The sequence below is a fragment of the Aythya fuligula genome, chromosome 10, assembly GCF_009819795.1.
Source record: "Aythya fuligula isolate bAytFul2 chromosome 10, bAytFul2.pri, whole genome shotgun sequence".
NCBI lineage: Eukaryota > Metazoa > Chordata > Aves > Anseriformes > Anatidae > Aythya > Aythya fuligula.
Genome location: NC_045568.1, coordinates 19,414,425 through 19,435,571, shown reverse-complemented (window position 1 = coordinate 19,435,571; position 21,147 = coordinate 19,414,425). Strand labels below are relative to the sequence as shown.

Here is a 21,147-nt window from a genome sequence, read left to right as displayed (position 1 = left end):
CTTGCTAAGCTGCCACAGGTAAGCTCTTTGCATCCCTGTCAGGGAATTTCTCTTGCTGTACTTCAGAGGGGAGAGAGTTGCCTATTGAGCCAAGGAACTGTTTTTTAGTACTCTGGCTTTTCCTTGGAGGTCTCTCAACCAAAAACTGACCCAGTCCAACCTTGTTTAGCTTGGAAATATGATGAGCACAGCCTGCGGTTATATGGCTGGTGCACTGCAAACTAATTAACAACATTACATTACTTATCTACTGTTAATTTTTTGAGGCTCTTGCTACAGATATATTCTGCATACTTAGTTTTACCTTCAGGCTGTTTGCTATCCTCTTGGTGCATTCTATTTTATTTATTTATTTATTTATTTTTTACAAACTTCCTTTGAATACAAAACCCCCTTCTGAAGCAACACTCACACTTCATACACATGCTAAATTCCCCACGATTCTCAGCTGGCTCTTTTGAGCTACATAGACAAAGAGAAGAATAAAGCACACCATGTACACACACAGGAATAATGCAGAGATGACCAACTAGGTGGCCAGGGAGAAAAGGTTTGACAGAGAGCAAACAATATCCTTAGATGAAGTCCCAAGGTGGAAAGTGTCTGGGAGGTATTCTTCCCATGATATTTCCAACAAGCAGGGTGCTGTGACAGACTTAATATTTTATTATACCTTCCTTGTACTTTCACCTCCAAAATATCCATTTTGTCCACTGAGCAATGACATTCTGCATTTTGTTGCCTGAAGTATTCCATTTACAATACACTGTAAGTACTGTGAAAGTGTTGGTTGAAAATGTTTCTGTAGAGTGTTTTATCTTTTTTTTATTGAAACGATGCAATTGAAAAGCAACAGACTCTAAATATCACTGTCTTCAAAAAGAGAAACCAGATAATCTTGCTTAGGGACAGGTGACAATATGAGTAAAACTCTTGGGTTTTGAAAAATTGCAATCGAAGTAAATTCTAGCTAGCCTTCTCAGATGCTAGTTGAACTCTGTTGAGGACTAATCCTGAAGAAAATCATAAGGAAGATTGGACCTTTCTCCCATTGTTTCAAACATACACTAGTAAATCAAACAAATGCTGGTTTTGCAACCCAGTAGGTGTTAATTTAACCTATATGTTTTGAAAGTACTTCTGTATGTTCTTTCTAGATAGAAATTAATCACAGGATTATTTTTTTCATACCAAGTAAAAGTGCATTACGGATAAGCCATGCCACTTTACACCCAATAGATACTGAATAGGTGCTTAATTAAAAGGGAAAGTTGGCTTTAGCAGTACATAAACATTGAATCTTGCCACAGATATTTAGAAGACTAATGTGCCAAAGCTTGGCCATCACAAAAGAATACTTATACTGCCCTGAAAGAACCAAAGCCAAGTTCTCAAAAACTTAATGGCATAAGTAGCTGATCTGCTTGCTTAATTGTTTGAACTCCATTTGACTTCCCCTCTTGTACCCCACTCCTACCACTACATTACTTCTCTCCACTGTCATCCTTCTTTGTCCTTTAAGTGAGATTTTTCCACTTGTTCTCCATTTCCTTATAACTTTATATGGTTTCTTTAGGTCTATTATTCCTCTACATAGTACCATATAAATATTAAACTCAATATTAACTGATTTTCAGAGCTAATTCAGTTAAAGGACTAACATAGCATAAAAATGGCCATACTGCATCAGACCAAAGGTCAATTCTGCCTACAGGTTAAGAGCAGAAACCACAGAAAAGTGCAGGTTAACAGGCTGACCAGATTGCTCTGAAATACTCCTCCATTGTCAATTGGCATCCTACTGACTTCCCAAACTACAGACTGTCTACAGATGTGCTCTCTATTTCTGGACGGAGTCCTCTTTCACTACCTGTAATAGCTATTTTTAAACCCATCCATGTTATTGTCATGTCTTGTAGCACTCAGATGCCCTGTAAGAAATTATAACTGACAATACTATACATTTCAATGTATATGAATTCAAAGTAGAAGCTTTGTGCTGCAGAGAGGTTGTGCTATTTATTTTCATATGTTAAGCATAATAAATTTATGAAAAAGGTACTGTTGTAAAGTGAATACTGTGACTAAACCTTGTAAAACCAAGATGAACAAGAAAGCTAACAAGACAGGAACCTTACCTCTGATGTGAGAGGCTGGCCATTTTTTAACCAGCTGTAGGAAGGGCTTGGTTTTCCTTTTGCCTTACATTCCCAAAACAAACTGTCATAGAGAGACAGAAAGGCATTTTGGATTTTTTTATCCCATTCAGGGAGTGCTGAAAAGAATACGCAAGCCATTTTAAGCAGGAGAAATGATTTTGCTGGAGTTACACTACCATTAATTAATGAACTGACAAAAGCTAATTAGTAGTTGACCAACACATTCATAATATATTGCAAGTGAATTCCACATAACAAATCTTCTAGCACAGAACTTCAAGACTAACTTGGGAAGCGGTCAGGAAATTCAGTTTAGATATTATTCAGTTTTATGGCCAAGATTTGCACAAGCAGTTATTTTAGATGCCTGAAATTCTGGGCATGCTTTCTGAAAGCAATAAGACCCCTACTTTCTGAAAGCCAGCCATCTTCTCCGTGTTCTTTGATTTCTGTACCAAAAGGAGAAATATCCAAATTATTAGTCGGTAGTTAATGAAACTCACAGATATCAAGTGCTACCCCTCTGTTTTACTCACACACCTGAGACCAGGGTTTCCTAGCACATGTTGAAAGCAAGATGTAACTTACAACAAATACTACACAAAGGAATTAGTGTTATTCAGAACAGCTTTTGAATGTTTGTGGCACATTAACAAATTCATTGCTGCATAAAAGCAAAATTTGCAAAAAATCCCACACAAGTTCTGTAAACACGCAACTAAGCACTGAATGATGGAGTTGAGCAGGAATTAGCATGAAGCAGACCAACACTTCAAACAGTTGCCAATATGTAGGTGAATGAGACCTAGGCAAAAAGACCAACAACCACTTGGCTTTGGGATACACCAAAGCCACTTGCAAGCTTGCATCCCTCCGTGTCTAGGATATGTGGTTGGTGTCTCAGAATCCCTTTACAGATTCTTCACTGGGTTATTAAGTCAACTCTGCAGACTCCATGTATGAGCATGTATAAACACACACTGTTCTCATATACAATAATTTTATTTTAGGAAGAGAATTGTTACCCTTTGAGGCAGCAGAACAAGGTACTAAAAAAAACCTCCCTCCATAGCATGACCCTAGGGGATAGGTCACGACTGTGCCCCAACAAAGCACCCTGAAGTGGTTCAGCATTAGATTACAACAATGCCAAACACCTGTTTCAAACAACAGGAAAGTACATGTATATGGGATAAACCCCCCATGCTTAAGTGATTCTAATTATGTGTCATCTTCATTGTTCTCTGAGCCTAAGACACAGATATAAATACCAAACAAAGCAGCAGCCAGTGCCCAAGAAACTCTACTTCCTAGAGACGAGCTGCCTACACAGCAAACAAAACCACAGCAGCACAGAAATTAAGAGGAAGTAAATTAAATAGGTAATATCCCAACACACTCCTAATATGATAAAACCTTGTGCAAATGCTTCACAAGTGCTGTTTATATATTTCACTATGAACAACTATTAATTAATTTACAAAGCACAATAAATAAGCACATTATTTCAAATTACATTAACTGATCATTACTTTGTAATTGCCTATGCTGTTATCAATCATGCACAGGTAATCTACTGAACTTAATTTTAATGGAACTGCTTGATTGACATTCTGTGAAAATTAGTGGGCAATGAAAAAAAAAAAAACAACCCCCATAAAAGCAAAGAAATAAACATTCAAAGCAACAGCAGACTGCTCTCTTCCTGGCATAGATCTTGATCTTAGTCAGGACTGCAGGAGTTTAGCAAAGCCTATATTATTTCGTGAGAAGAGATTTCCTTAAAAACAAAAACTTGCCAAGGTCTGAACAGATATTAATTATAGGCTTATAGTCTAGCTCTTTGTACTTGTCATCTTACTGCTATATTTTATTTTCCCTTATTTTGAAAGATTCATAAGGCAACAAAAAGATCTCCAGATCTCTTATGTCCAAATATGTTACTTTCTGTGGGTATTAAAAATGGGACCAAACAGAATATAATTCACCTTGGCTATAATGGAGCATCATGTGTACCATGGATCACAGGAAATTAATGTGTAGGAAGGGAAGACAAATGAGAGAACAGTTTCACAGAAGTATTATTCCCCATTTTGGGAGAGGAAGAAGGAAAGTGAGGCAGGAAGATGATTTTCCCCAGTTTTGCCCTCATTTGTTTATGGAGCAACAAGGTTCAGCTAGAATAAAAGGTGAATAAAAGGTGAAAATCTTTTACATATATGAACCAAAATCTCATGAATCCTTCCCTAATCTGCATCTAGGCCAGCTTTATACTGCTGTGAGCTGTTGAGAGTAAATCGCTGCCCGCCGTTAATGTTTCATGTAAATGTACCAGGGATTTTTCTGCCATGTATTAACCTTTACAACTTCATCACGGCACAGCCCACGTTTTCAATCTGAGTTTTAATGCAAAATATCTTTATTTGCTGAGGATGTAATTCAGTGAAGGTCACTGCAGACCTCCAATCATTTTTTAATCAGCTTAACCTGAACTACATTTCATATTTCCAGTAAGGGGCTAATAGACTTGATATACAAAATATATCTGAACACTATCAAGCTCTGAAAAAAATAAATGAAGAAATTAATCAATCTGCTTACCATAGACAAATAATTGACCTCTTGCAATGTTTCTTCCTCGAATGTTTCCTGCAACGCATTCATAAAAACCTTCATCTTCTTGCTGAACATCCAGGATTTCAAGAACTCCTTTAGTTTGGTCATGTTTGATTTTCTTTGTCAGTGACTTTCCATCAGACCTCTTCCAGCTAATACTAGGGACTGGACTAAATAATTATATTTCATTAGAGAAAAAGAGAGCATTTTTTATAGCAGAAAAGATGACGTGAAATCCTTTTTACAGAATATTTTAAAAAAGAAATCACTTCACTTTCTAGGAGTGACATATAGAGGTTCATAAGACTGAGGTTTTATAACTCACCTAACTTATTTAGGGGCACAAGTCCAACTGTGGGGTGAAGTCCTCAATCAACTTTGATTGCTCGTAAAGCCAATTTGGATTTTGCCCACAGTAACTCTGAGGGTCCAATCCTGCCTTTTAACACTTACAGTGAAGGGACAACTCTGGAAGTCCAAATAAACACCACAGAAGCACTGAATTATTGACTGGTTTTCAGAGCAAACAAGTTCCCTCTGGCAATAAAGGTATTCTCACACCTCAAAATAGGAAACATTGGACAAGAATTCAAAGGAGCTAAAAAGAACAATAAATCTAGGTATAAAAAATGGGATCCAGGGTAGAAGAGGGCAGGAAGACAGCTGAGCAAGGAAATGGAAAGTATGAGACGTTGAGGCTGAAAGGAGATAGAGACAAAAGAATATTTCTTGTTTCATGTTTTTGTAGCTTTCTATCATTTTCATTTATATTTGGATCAATGTATTCTATATGATAAAAAAATAGCCAAGTGTGAAGAAGGTTATAAATACTTCTTGGATTTCTGGTAATATCGCAAACCATACAAGCCTCGCTTTCATGATCTATTATGTCACCAGAACACTTTGAAATATTAATAGTCTTGGATTTCACAGTTGCTTTCTGTTACTGAAAACTACAGTAAGCTGCTTTTTCTAAGCAGGCGAGCAGTTACACTTCGAACAGCTTCTTACAGAGGCTTCTGTATGCTGCCCACTTTCCCATTGGAAGTAACATCAATAGCAAACATTTGGTACTAAACTTCAAAGATAACTTTCATGGAAAGCAGAAGCGTGTGTTGCCCTTGCCTGCTGGTCCCTAAGGTCTCTGGCCCGCAGCGCTGATGTACAAAGCATTTACTCCTTTTTAGCAGAGACAATAACGGCTGTCAGTTCAGGTGTAGCTCCCACATTTTGAGGCCCTGTGCCGAGGATAGTTATAAGACCACCCAAAACCAGAAGGGCCCGGTCCAGAAGCACAGGCACTGGGCAAATTATGTGGATTGAACAACTGGCCAGATGTTAACCAGCTACAAATACACAGCCACCAGAAAAAGACTAAGTGCAGGGCAATTCACAGCTGGACCACTCTGATGTACAAGGAACAGCAATGCCATAAAGTGTGCCTAGTTGTGCATTTAAGCTCATAGACAGAACGGCTGCACATGGGAGACTCTGCCACAGAAGCTCAGCTGGGCAAGAGAGCCCCCAGCAGTCCTTCCTGTGCTCCTTAAAATGAAAAAAATAAAATAAAAAATCAGTCCTGAGGCCACAGATTTAACCAAGGGATGTCTAGCAGCTATTTACACAGCATAATAATTTCTCCAGCTACCTCATTTTCCATCATAACTGAGCTGCCTGTGAAAGTGGTTTGTAACCATCTGCAATATGTTTTAGACTCTGGAGTTAGCTCTGCACGGATGTGTGTGTGTATATATTCATATACACACAAATTCTGACTCTCATATGACCCCTCCAACACAGCTGAGCAATTTACACACCTGAGAGACTGGGATGTGTCAGACAGCATTAACCAGCGGAGGAGCTGGAAAGAACAGATTTTATTCTTCTGTTTCCCATTTTGGTTCAAGATCTACAGATGGTAGTTTAAATCCCCAAACTTTTTGGACAGCAGTAGTTGCCATCACCACCACTATTTGTCCTTCACTATGAGACTAGAACTTATATGAGATGCAAACTTATTTAATATTAGTCTCCTACTAGGAACTTTAGGGGGACTAGACTTTGTCAAAGGCACTGGTCTACCTATTAAGGCATTGCCTATTCCCACCAAACCTTATGTGACATTACTCATGCAGAATTTCTCCAAACCAAGTTACTTTATAGTCATTTAAAAGAAACATAGCTCTTGTGCAGAACAGGTCTGTCCCACTGCTGCTGTGATCAAGTCAGGAAAACAGCCAGAAGTATTTTGCAGTCTTGCGATAGATTGACACAGACCATTGATGACATGCAGGAAGAGCGTGGCTGGCTTTAAAATTCTATAGCATATTAAATAATTGGTGTATAGTTACTGTATAAGGGAATCCTGCAGCACCCTGAATGCCAGGAGCATTTGACTGCTTACTTTAAAGGCACCTCTTTTTTTTTTTTTTTTTTTTTTTTGTTTTGTTTTCTTTTTAAATAAGAAACAGATTAAAGGAAGCCAACATCACGTGGGAGAAGACAGACAATTAGATGCATTCAGTTATGCCCTGCTACCTTAAATTGTTTCATCTAAATGTTTCCTATTCTATTAGGTTTATTTCTTAGCACTGACTCTGCATGCAGGAAGCCTGACTGACACCAAGGCCAGAGGCAGGGCTCTATGGAAAAGGGCCCCTTCTGTCAACTTGTCAAGTTTACCAAGGTTGGCATTGAAACCGCTGTCCTGTTTTTCTTCTCCTCACCAGATACTTATAATGATATCCTTGGGGATGTTTCAAGGCAAACTCTCCTCCTTGTTTGCCCCATCCTTCCTAAGAGCGAAGGAAATGCACTGCCTCTGACGCTAACTGCAGCAAGATGACAAAACTGAGTCTGGGTTATCAGCTTTACTGTATTTAGATGCATACTTGCAATAAATACTTAACAGCACTTTGCTCTTCTGGGGATGCTTGCACCAAGTGGCATCATTTTATCAAAAGAGGGAATTCATTTGTCAAGAGATCAGCTCCTCACCAGCCTGAGGTATGGGTTCAATGAGCAGGCTGCAGGAGGAGCCAGAGCTCAGCTGCATGCCACCGCCCACAGCAGGGCCTCTGATATCATGAGGGAGTTTAAGAGGTCTGCACTTCATTGCCTTTGCTAATACCTCCTCACCTTAGGCTTCTCAACATCTTTAATCATTGTTTTGCAGAAGGCAGTTTTTTGGCAGAAACTAACATTCCAATGTTAGTTTACATTTTTATAACAAAATCTCTTAACACAACTATCGCCGCAGGCCATACAAAACCTTTCACAGTAAAAAATAAAATAAAATAATAAAATAAAAATAAAATAAAATAAAATAAAATAAAATAAAATAAAATAAAATAAAATAAAATAAAATAAAATAAAATAAAATAAAATAAAATAAAATAAAATAAAATAAAATAAAATAAAATAAAATAAAATAAAATAAAAATAATAAAATAAAATAAAATAAAAGAATGGCTTTAAAAAGACTGAACATAGAATTTACTGTAATGATTTTTTTTTTTTAATGAACAAATTGATGCTTTAGGTATTTGTATTCTTGTAGATAAATGTATGCAAAGTATAGTTTAATAACTACAGCCTTGTGAACTATGCTGCATAATCATCCTATTGAAGGCCAGCACCTGACATTTTTACACAGACTAATATCTTCCCATACAGATTTGGGGCTCTCCTGAAACTTGGGCGTCTTTCTAGTTACTAAAATAACCAAATTAGAATAGATAATTGCTTGGGGCTAAGAAGTTTTTGAATATCTAAACAATGAGAATACTTCTCAAATTTATTACATTTCACAGACAAGTCTTGCTTTCACCTGAGTAAATAAAACAGTGCATAAATATGAGTGTCTTTGTACATAAATCTGTAGTTTATTTGAAACCTTCAGAGCACCTAGAAGTACCTAGCTCAGCTACTAATTTAATTTATACTCTACCATACAGGCAGCAGAATCACAAAACCATAAGTTACTAACTTGGAAAGAAAAGGAGATGGAAAATATTTTTTGGTTGGTGACAAGTCTTGTCACACTGAACATCAAATTAATTCATCTACAGCACTACACCCCACACAGAGATGAAGGTCCCACCCTTTTGCAGCAAACACTCAGCTGATGCATCGCACCTGGGCCACCTCTTCGCCCTGTGAATCTGAGGACACCTCACAATAAAATTAAATCCCAGCTTCAATAATGAAGGCTATGCCTAGTTAAACAACTGTCACAGAGCTGAGGTATGAAAACTGCTATCGTGTTGGCATCAACTACTGACGCAAGGAAGAGTTAGGAACCAAGGGGCCTAATAATTAAAGTACTCAGACTCCTAATCATTCTGATGTATTACTTGAGAAACACCAGAGAGATAAAATTCTCTGAAACCTGATATTGCCTTTCGTTCTGCTCTGGTCACATGCCATTCACGTTAATGTAAGAGGATCTTGCAAGAGCTGCTTGCTCATCCCTTAAGGTACAAATACTAAGATACTTGTTCTATCAGAAACGTGGGCTGAAAGTAGCAAACCACTTAAGGCAGAAAAACTGAATCATACATACCATTTAGAATTCTGTAATTGATACTTCTACAGCCTCCTGCATAAAATCTTGAAGAATATACTAGAGTAACCATCTAATGAAGAAGTGAAGCCTGGTGCTTTTATGCAACTTCAGTACAGATGGTTATTTGGAACCCTCTCGTGGCTGTGTAATTACCTACGTTCACTAACTCTAGAAAAACTTCTCTGAATACATTTACAGAAGGAAGAATTAACATCTTCCCCTAGAAAAAAAAAATATGTATATTCTAGGTTAAAAGAAATTCTGGTTTATATTATTTATATGTGCCCTTTACAGCCTCAGTTGGCAAAATCACATCTCCAGGGATTCTGAACAGATTATCTCACTATCTTAGAAGTAAAACACAAGCACAGCTTAATAAATATGTGCATCAGATATGGAAACTACTTCACTTACTTTCACTTCAGAAACTATTCCTATTTGCACAACAGAAAGGTTATTTTGGAAGAAATCAATAGAAAAGTACAGTAACTCAACTGAATGTATCTGTAAGCAACTCCTTCCATCATACTCAGTCCCCTAAGACACAGCAAACAATAATTTAGATATATTGCATGATTAATATAGCTTGATCCAAAACATGACTTAATACTAGCATAGTATTAAACACTGCCAACATAATGAAATTAGTGCAGAACACAGTCTCATCTCTTCTATTAAATTGCCACAGGCTGCAGTATTTGAAATAGCCACATTAGTATTTCATTTTTCAGTTTTCCATTTTCAAAGAATTAAATTGTGTATTTTTGGTCTAAATTCATAGAACAGTTTGGATTGGAAGGGACCTTAAAGATCATCCAGTTCCAACCACTGCCATGGACAGGACACCTCCCACCAGACCAGGTTGCTCAGAGCCCCATCCAGCCTGGCCTTGGGCACTTCCCAATGACTGGAAGAAACTTCCAGGGATTTTCCATGCCAATCACCATATAGATGCATGCTACTTACCCTCCTTTTTGCCCAGTCATATTTCCATCACAGTGAGGACTAACTTGCTTTTCAAAAGCTTCTCCATTATTTGTGGTCTGTTTTGCAGGATTTAGAGGAGAACTGGCCCAAGCTCTGTGGGATCCGTGCTTTCAAACCCTCTTCCTCCCAGGCATAAACACTGACTCTTTGCCCTGTCATGTCATGTCTCTCCCCACCCGCCTCCCATTTATTTTCAAAAAATAAATAAATAAAAAAGGGTTTATAACTATACTAGAAGACAATTTGCGTGAATCAGTTATGACATTTTCATGTAAAATGCATGAAGAGAGCTTTGCAACAGATTGCAATGGGAGGGACCATAAATGCTTCTTGATAGCAAGAGTCCAGTAACCCTCGAGCTCTCAAAAAGCTTCCACAGGAGGTACATGGAACACAACTACCTCTGTGCGTTCTGTAGTCTGGCTGGAAGGTACTTCTCAGTTAAGTGGCTTTGAGTTCCCCCAGGTAAAAGGTCTTAAAACTCAGCCCCTAGACTGGCCTCTTGTACATGTGTTTAAATGTGGAAGTGATTTTCTGAGCAACGTCCAAGAGGTATGATTTGCTGTTCCATATAGAAGAGAGATGCTATTTCTCTAAATACCATGAAAGTACTTTCATTTAAGACTTCTGGAGACCAAAACCACAGCAGGTTGCCTATAATCTGCCTCAGATGTGAAAGATTTTTGTTATTCATGGTGCAGAAGCGGTAGCAGCTGACAGCATTGTCTGAACCAGTGGACTAACAGTATGAATATAGAAAATTATGGATAATGGGAAAGCAGTTCTGAAATCCAAGAGAGATAATAACCGTTAGTGCTTGTGGCAGATCAGAGGTATAGCTCAACAAATGTTGAGCTGAATTGATTTTAACATAAACAGACAATAGTAGAGGCTAGAGTTTTAGTGGAATTTAGGCATCTAAAGGTGCAGATGGCCACACTGCTGCACTTATATGTGCAGCAGTTGTAAACAGCTGGAGGTAGGAAACAGATTTAACAATACCACTAATCACCTACATAACTTTAAAAAGCCAGTCTTATCTAATAAGTGAAGAGTATTTCACCTGTAATCTGTTTCTCTTGGTTTATTCACACACAAATGTCAGCTCTACAATACTCACTCACCGATTTAAAATGTGGTTCAAGGTTCTGTTCAGAGCCAAGAGACTGGAAACAGTCCTGTACAGTATGAGACATCTAACCTATCCAAAAAATCTGGAGAGGAGAAATTTAAACACTCCTCTCAAGAGCCTTTACTTACACACAGCACCCCTCCAGAACGTATACATTAGACTATGTACATAGGAACAGAATGATATCAAAAAAATGTGGAAAAAATTTCTGCTCTTGGATTGCTAGTATTTACTTAGTGAAAACTCCAGGGAAGTATACCAGCACTTGTTTCAGCTGCCATGTTACACATGGAGAAATGTATATTAAAGTGTATATTAAAGCTGCGTTAACCCTCTCAGCCCTTCCATTTTCCAGGCACAGCATTAGTAGGTACTGTATACCTACACATACAGTACATACTGTGCTTGCTGAGATATTTCATTATCCACGTCCTTTCAGACCACCTTCCTCCTCCCCCCCCCCAAAGGTTCTTAAAATGTTAATGCATCACACAAGCTTTGACATGACCTGTCTTTACCCCTTCATTAAGGAGGCAGTGTTTTGTACATATTTACTGGTTTTGAAATGCTTTTATGTAGTCAATATACCACTGTTAAATGCTTTCCATGCAACAGATGGAAATATGAAATGACAACTTGAGATGTAAAGCCTGCACTGACTCACACACAATTAAAGAGGTATTTAAAGAGAAGTAGCTTGACAGTATTTGGAAAGGAAAATCAGCTTTAGCAGGACTGTTTCAGTGTGGTATTTGTTTGGGGCCAAAAAATATCATATTCCTTTGAATATGACTATAGAAATATTCTCCCTCCTAAAATAAAAATTAACCCTGAGATTAATTTATACACAAATCTCATCTATCATCATACAGAAAGGCCATTCCCCATCTTTTTAACTTTATTTACTTTATTTTTATTTATTTATTTATTTATTTACTTCTCAGCATAGGTTCCAGAGGAACATTTGATTAATTTGTGCTGTCTACAAGTCAGGCTTTTAACCTCTGGGAAAGCTCTAAACACTTTAAAAGCTTACAGCCTTAAAAAGAATTGTCAAAGTGAACTTAAACTAAACAGAGGTCAACATCCAAAGGTTATTTTAGATTTTTGATGGAAAAACAGACACTTATTGGAAAAACTAGTTTTCATAGGCTAGTTGCACTTTTTTTTTTTTTTTTTTTTTTTTTTGCAGCCCAGGCACAATGTACAACAGGTTTTAGTCAGAAGGACTACTGTTAGGGCATCCCAAGGCCCCTCAGCATCTCTTTTGAGAAAAGAGTGCTGAGAGACACATTAGACCCATTCCAGACAGTTTGTGCTCCTGAAGAAGCCCATTTTCTGAAATTTCAATCTTAGAGGTACCACAGAAAATCATACTCATATTGTGATGCAGACCTGATGTACCTGTGCAGCTAGATCAATGAACACTGTGAACTTAAGTCTTGTTCTCACCCCAGAGAAAACTCAGGGGATAGAGCCTTTGTTCTCCTCACCCCAGCTCCAACTACAGCCAAGTGAGCTTCAGTTCTGCTATTGCCTTCTTATTTCCTTGGGAACACATTGCGTGGAAACAAACCAAAATAAGTTTAAAAACATTTCACATTCATATGCTGACCAAAAAACTCTACCTGCCAGTTAGAAATGTTGTTTCTCACTGTACAACAGTGTTAGAACCCACATTTTAATGAAAACCAAGAATCTTACTTTCCAAGGGCAAAGCATTCCAGTTTAACAGATGAACCCTTCGCTGCATATGTTGTTTCTGGAAAACGTACTTCAATCTTTGGTTCATACTCCCCCATCACACCTGTTGAACATCAAAACAGCTAGCACTCCAGTTGAGCCTCAGACCTGTCTAGTACAATAGAATTTCAGTGTAAAAGAAAGGACATCATTAATACTGTTAGAGCCTTATGTTCCACCCATGGAAATCAACACCATGTCTGCGGAGTAGCCTTAGGGTTTCTGGCTGGTATCCAGCCCCATGCTGAAAGCTTACATGAAATGTGTAAGCTCTTTGCATTTGAGAATTGAAGCACATAACTTTATATAAGTTCTGGATGTGCAATTTTGATATTTGTGCATTAACATTTCAGTGAGAATTTAGGGTTCAGACCTCTTGTTAGCTGTTAATAACCAGTGCCTATGACTCTGGTAACTAAGTGGTCACTTCTCAGGATGCCAGGAAGTTCTGAGTACAAGAGAAAATTCTGGGTTCCATGTCCAAAATAATTATGGAGCATAAAGTTCCTTAACATAGCCAAGTGCGAACTTCAGGCTTCAGAAAGGCTGATGTAATTGGATGTAATGATCACATTCAAAAACATCAAACATTTGATACACCACAGATTAGCTAGTATCAGTTTAGGGCATTTGATCTTGCAACAGGTATGGGATTGCTTTAAAACTTTTTTTTTTTTTTAGTCGATTTTTTTTTTTTCAGCCAAAATTCTTAAATGTGTATGAATCTTTTAGATTGAAACAAGAATGATGAATACAAATGAGATTCTCCCTCAGTGTCCTATGCGAGATCCCACACAGAAAATGAATGATTCCTATTTTATATTAACAGGGACCCAGCTAATATTCCACGCTATTTTTCAGTTTCCTGGAGACTGCATGTTTAGTACCCAATCCAGGGGCTAGCAGAGTGAACAGGAGAAGATTAAGACTAACAAGTTAGAAAAGGAGTAAAGAAGTATGATAAGGAAGAAAACACACAGAAGAGATCTGAAGCATTTATGATCTGTTTGTACAAAATAATTAACTTTTGAGCTTTGGAAATTATACTTTGTTGCAGGTGACCTGACTGAATAAAACAGCAGTCTCTTGGCAAAAGTTTTGTTTATAAAACTGTGCATTATTGAGTATTACAAACATAACGCTGAACAGACTTTTTTTTTTTTTTTTTACTGTTTGTCACCAATGGTTTGCAAACAGTGCAAGTATATTGAAATTGAGGTGAGCAAACTTATAAATCCAACTTTGTGTAATGCTTTCCAACTTTGTGTACATGCTTCTCAATGTGAGCATTTAATTCAAAGCATTGCTAAAGGTATTTGTGTATGTGCAGGTGAGTTTCTCACCTTAACAACTCACTTTGAAACAGCTTTCTAGAAGTGAGATTTGAGCAAAACCTAGATTATAAATTCAGAAAGCTTTACCACATTTAAGCCTCAATACAGGCAGCGATTACAGCTAACTAGAGGTGGACTGGTTACAGCCTTGTGCTGCATGCTTTCAGCCAGGCATGCCAGGATAGCTTACCATCACTGCGGAGAATGAGAGGAGTGGGTGGCCCCTGCACACTTTGCTCTGCATCAGGGTTGGTCACAACGCAGGTGTAATTGCCCACATCCGAGGGCTCTACTTTAGCGATGTACAGATTTCCTGTCTCTTGTGAAACAAAGCGTCGACTATCCTCCTGAACATACAAGGGATTATTGTTGAAGATCCATGCGTAGGACAAGCCTGGAAAACACCAGATACACATTACACATCCTTTCCAGCGCTGCTTGCTTCCTCTTAGCATTTAAGTGCAATATTGCCAGTTGATAGAGCGAGTCAGTTACAGACTAGACCACAGGGGATGCACAAATTAGCACAGGCAAGATAAGCATTGCTTCAGTTTTAAACTCATTTCAAGCCACTTCAGAAGGTCACTGAAGTTTTTGTCCCCTGCTACTTTCCATTTGCCTGCTTCAGCCTATTTTTAAGTAGGAATGGCAGTGCTGCAATGCCATAAGAAAGCTGGTTTAGTAAATAATTTCTATTTATAGCACTTTCCCTCTGAACATCAGGAGCCAAGTGCTGATCACACAGTGTTACGGCTCCATTTTCCACTCTGCATATAGGAAAAAAAGAAACAGGTAACAGAGCTTTATCATCAGATTCTCAGGGAGGGGAAGAACTCAGCTGCAGACGAATATTTTGGAGATTAATATTTGCTCCTATTGCACATTTGTTCCTTCTTCTCTAGCTTTCTCATCTTCCACACTTGCAGCTGCTCTGCGCTTCTTAACTAGCCCTTTTATGCCACCTTTTTCCATAGTGTTTCACGCTGCATACCTTAATAGGTACCTCTATAATCTAGCCAGCTTATTTTATTTTATTTGACTAACCCACCCTGACAGGGCAGAACTCTGAGTTTACCATCCAAGGACACTGCTTCTCAGAAGGGCCAAGCCTGCTGTGCTGCCAGGGGTACCCCAGGCTTCCTGCATACCCCACTCCCCAGCTGCTCCAAGTTGCTGCCAGCACCCAGTGTGGCATTCAGCAGGCTGCACGACTGAAGTTGTGTCTTAGCAAGGCACAGTAAATCAGAAGTTTCAAAATCTACCAGTTTAGCTCCCCTTAATTAAATGTATAATTCATAAGCTAACAGCACTCCGCCAACAGCTTCATTTTCACACATTTCCCCCATCAACAATACCATTTGAAAAAGATTATTTACATTTCTTTCCCCTCCCTCAGTTGTGACATGGGTACAGTATGGTAATAAGTCTGCAAACTCCAGTAGTTTTGTGGAGTTTTATGTTATCTTCTAACATTTTAGGTCCCTCATTAGAAATGACATGTCTCCAGGGAGCAATCAATGACACTCTCTGTACTTGGCTAAATCCTGTAATAGGCCCTGTTTTACTACAGCCTAATGCAAAGCTTTTTTGATGTACTGTAAATCCAGAAGATGCAACTGTTCCTAAAGCAGTGTAATACAATCCATGTGTGTACATGTGTTTAGTCACAGAAAAGAAAAGCACCATGTTTTTGTGTTCACATGCCCAAGATACCTGAATAAAGCATCTATTCTTTATATATATCAAGTTCTGGAGACCAGGGGGGCTTGACATAGGGTCAATCAGCCTACAGAGACAAGTGATGTAGCTACATCCTGACAGGTCTTCCAGAGACCTATTGCATTATATACTGGAAACACTTCCATGCAACAAAACTGCTCTGAGTGATTGAACCACTGATAACTGGACACCCGTTGGACTTTCATGACAGGGTAGCCCAAGTAATTCAAAACTGAAGGTAACTAAAAAGCGGGGAAAAATAGGAAAAATGAATTTGACAGTTTCCTTCCCAAAGTCCTGTTCTGGTGCTGGCACTTACAGGGCAGAGGAATCACTGACCCACTGCAACAGGGCACCATGAAAGACTTCTAAGTCATCCCACACTATGCAATCCAAATCTAGATTCCTGCCATAGGACCTGGTGGTACAGCTGTATTCTTCATGTAGGATAAGGTATATGAACCCTAATAAAATCCACCGAAGCCAGCTTTATGCTAGATAGAGCTTCTTTATGAGGTTAGTCTATGAATTAATGGGTGAAAATGAGTTCAGCTCAGTTTGAAGTTGAATAAATCAGATTTGTAGCAGACCTTCTAAATGAGCAAAAAAAAGGAGTACAAGGCCCATGCCATCACTTGTGGGGTCACATTCATTTGCATAAGTAAATCAGCAGCTGGGAAGAGTCTGGTGAGGGTAATGCTCAACAGAAGGTAGCAGAGGCATAGAAGAGAAATTTTTAAAAGGAGATAGTTGCCTGCTAATGAAGTCTAGCTAAAATGAACTTGAAAATTACTGCCACCAGCTATTTTGGTGAAGAACAAAATGTTACCTTTTTAAAGCTTATTTTGCTTTCCATTTAGCCACAGGATTTTTGAAAAACAGTACCGTTGAGTTCACATTCAATGTCCTCATCAGTCCCAGAACTGTTGAATTTTAGAGGCCACTATGAAAAGGCTTCAGCAAAAGTCTTGCACAAATCTTAGCCATTATCAGCACCAATGATTTGTTTTTCTTTTTCCATTTTGTTTTTCCTTTGTGCATTGCCCTGGACATCTGCAACTTTTCCTCTGGGGTAACTGCTTCTTATATGACTTTGAAAATGAATCAACAAGCCTGAAGTAAGGGAATAGAGGTTTTTCTATAAAAGACCAATTAGTGCAATTGTTCTTTTCACTATAGTTAACCTGTGAAGTTTCAGAAAGATAGACTATGTAGATGTGTAGAAGGGAAAAAAACGCTTAGGGAAGGAAGGCCTTCTAGGGGCTCTTGCCTAAGATTAGTTTCTTATGCAACACATGTGGTTTATATTTTCCCCCTTCACAAATAAAGCAGAAAACATTTCACTGGACCATACAAATAGCCAGTCCTTTCCTCATGTGCTAAAACTGTGTAAGTATATTTACCTATACCCCACTGTGCTTGAAAGGAATGAAAATGAGCTCTTATGACATCATTCATCCTTTATATAAGTGTCTTAGAAAATGGCTTTTGCTACCCTGAAACAAATACATATACTCCAAAGCTTAGGTTAGATTATGCAAAAAGACAGTTGGCAAACATTGTTACTCCTGGTTATGCCTCATCTAAGACTTATTTGTGCCAAAATTAGTGTAAAGGTTCCCTGATCACAGGTGCCACTGCACACAATGAGAGACATGTTGGAGCAATTTAAGGTCAGTCCCTGCTCAGCAGTACTTTAAATAAGGGCCAAATAAGCAGAATTTCCCTCTTCTCCCCTTTTTTTAAACTTGTTCCAAAGGTAGAAAGAGAACAGAGTATGACACCCTTAGGTTACAAAAAATTCTGCTAGCCTTATGGCAGCATTATACTCTGAGAACCCCCCATTTCCTAGGCCTACAGATAATGACAGAATATAATGTTCACAGCACCACAAAATTTCAGGATTTTGTTCATAAAAACTCAAATGGAAGAGAGAATAAAGTATTATTGCTATAGTTTCTACCTTCAATTTTTTAATTTAACACCTATGTTAGCCTCAGAGATGAGCTTAGAAAACATTAATCACCTTCAGGCAATTAATTTTTTAATTCTGTCCAGCTACTGCCTAATAAATATTATGCTGTAGCTCCTTTTCACATGTATAGCTAATTGGTCTCAGCCCAAATTAACATATTTAAGCTTTGAACACTGGAAAATATTTACTCTCTCTAGACAGTGATCCCAGTGCTATTATTGACTCTGTGGAAGAGGATGCCTTGGAGTGCACAGCACTGCCTTTACTTCAAAAGGTCTACATGTCACTGAAGGGATAATTACACCAACATAGACTTCATTATGCATATGACAGAGCCTAGGTTTGTGGTGTTTTGCTTTTTTTTTTTTTTTTTTTTTATTTGTGCTGCTATCCTACTTATTATTTTTATTTTTTATTTTATTTATTTATTTTAAATGCAAAACAAGTGACTGTATGGTGTCCATCTCCCTCCACTTCTCAGGGGCCCCAAGATACTAACCCCACCTCAGTTTCCAGCCAAATACTGGGCAAGTCCTGGGCTCCAGCAGGCAGAAGAAGCGCATTGCCCATGCCTGGCAGCTGTGAGCCCTTTCTCCAAGCACAGCTGGGAAAGAACAGCAGCTGATAATCACAGCTTACATACTAGTTTAGGGAATACAACATTTCAGTGCTTTTCTCAGCCCAAGCAAATTCAAATCAATATTGCTGGTTCTGCAGGAGAAAAGCTCATTCAGGCTGGTGTCAGGGAGGAGATGCTCCCCCTCCTGCATGATCTGGCAGGGAAGGATTAAAGATTCACAGGAGCATGGAGAAAGAGGAACAGAAAGAGACTCTAAACTAATGACCAAGGAACTCAGCTTCATGAAGGGAAATACGCTTCAAACTATTGCTCTCATATTATGCATGTTATCAGATGACAGTTTAATATAAAATGCAGAAGCAACATGAAGGAGTCAAAGACCCTTTCACATCACATAGCCCTGCTTGTCTCCTCCTATCCTCTCCCTATACCAGTTTCCTGTGCTCTTCTGCTGGCTAAGGACTTGGTGTATTCCTCCACTGAGGATGGCTGTACAGTTCTGACTTCCTTCAGAGTTTATTTGTTTCTTTTTATTTCAGCATCACTGTAGTAACAGCAATACAAAAAAGCCTACAGAGTCAGCATCCCCACTTCAAGCCCTGGCAGCTCTTATGCACAAGTAAATGCAAATATATGAGCGATCCTGCTGCTCCTAACAAGATTAGCAACTTTCTTAAAGCTCTGCAGGGAGCCAGCTTGAAGGAAATAGGCATTATATCAGACTTCACTTCTAACAAAATAAATGAATAACAGCCTACCCCACAGCCTTGTGTCAAGCATTACTATTTAGGCACCAATTTCTTAATCACGGTCAGGTCAAGCTCATGCACTGTTACAGCAGTAAGACCTTCTCCAGACTTTTCTGCTCCTCCTAGATGCTTTTCTCTACTTCTTAACTCTATACAAAGCACCTTTTTCTTTTAAGTAATAAAGAAATTTTATATACTGACTATGCAATGTGTGTGTACCTATATTAAAAATAATAATAATAAAAAAACACTGACCTAAGGAACCTCAGCTAGAGAAGAGACATTTCCTAGTGAGAGAAATAGAGCTTACCTCCCCACCCTTACACTCCAGAGCCTCACTAACAAGCAGAGGAAATTCAGATGCTGAACTTTATAAGGTGTGTTAATGAGCCTCATAAATAACAACAGCGGAGGCTGAGGAGCAGCTGGTGCATAAATAGGCAAGGAGGGGCTGAGGGAGAAAATAGAGGGGCTGCACTAGGCTGGGTCAGGCAGTGGGAGGGAGCTTTGTGAGTGCTTTCAGTTAGCTAATTGCAAGGTTTTTTAATACAGTAATTGTATCTTAATATGCAAAAGATATCAAATAAACTTTGAGTTTTAAATAGTTTCTTCACAATCAGGATATTTAAGTATTAACAATGTAATACAAAAAGCTGACTAGTCTAATGATATCTGTGAAGCCTGCAGGAAGCTTTACTTCTGTCTGTGTTTAGGAAGTGGCTGGAGAGCTTGGGCTCCTAGAGCTGTGTTGCTTTCTGCAGCAAAAGGTGGGCTGCTTCTCTGCGGCTACCACGGGTGGTAGAAATATTTTGTGAACTCTCATTCCATTTGCCTATTCCAAATTGAGGATGTCACAGGGGAAGAGACTTAAGATAAAAACTTTTGTCTTTCTTAGGCCCTTGTCTTTCTGTCTCTCTTCCTGTTTCTAGAAGAAACAGGTACCCAACTTCCTAGATTAAGAGGAAGGGGAGAGACTTCAGCTATCCCTTTCTGTTCCTGCAATGCTATAGGAACTGTACCAAACAACTGCCCCACAGAGTTTTTCTTTTTTCTTCTTTAAAAGAGTGGAAAAAGGTCTTGTAGACCCAACTGTTAGAGACACATTACTGTTTCCTGTATGGAGCACGTGGTTAGAGCTGGGTCTGTCAAGCTGAGCAGACAAGCAGCCGGTGTCAGGGAGAAACGTCTGAAGGCCTGCAGCCATCTTCCATGGCCCTTGGGTGTTTTTCTGCCCAGTCAGTTAACCTCAGATTCCACATAAGTGTTCGTACCAGTGAAAAGTCTGCACTGGTTATAGGCTGTATTTCTTAGGTTGGGTGGGAAACTCTAAGCATATTTTTTTCCTCCTTGATAGAAGAGTATACAGCTTGTATTTTACTAATGTCAGTATCACAGGAAAGGTAACTCTTTTCTTGTTGGTACTGTACATATTTCAAATTTTTAATTACTAATTCTTGCTGTAACTAATAACTACTAATAGAAGCTGTAACTACTGTTAATGGTCCTTTTCCTGTAGAAATTGAGTCAGAGGCAAGGGTTTCAATAATATATATATTTGTATATATACACAATCCTTTATACAACTC

The 21,147-nt window shown here is 38.5% G+C and overlaps 1 protein-coding gene across 5 annotated transcripts in view; it reads right to left on the bottom strand.

Annotated features, from left to right (window-relative positions):
* The window catches only part of LOC116492857 (contactin-6-like), a 142,107-nt gene that overhangs the window by 39,919 nt on the left and 81,041 nt on the right, over positions 1 to 21,147 (bottom strand). For 3 of the 5 annotated variants that reach the window (XM_032193797.1, XM_032193799.1, XM_032193798.1), the window contains 4 exons: positions 14,729 to 14,932; positions 13,166 to 13,268; positions 4,761 to 4,945; positions 2,139 to 2,275 (listed from right to left, as the gene is read on the bottom strand). In XM_032193797.1, coding sequence (XP_032049688.1) covers positions 2,139 to 2,275; positions 4,761 to 4,945; positions 13,166 to 13,268; positions 14,729 to 14,932 — 629 coding nt within the window. Of the gene's footprint in view, positions 1 to 2,138; positions 2,276 to 4,760; positions 4,946 to 5,100; positions 6,002 to 10,308; positions 12,639 to 13,165; positions 13,269 to 14,728; positions 14,933 to 21,147 lie in introns of those variants that run through there. The other 2 variants (XM_032193800.1, XM_032193801.1) reach the window with 2 other exon arrangements.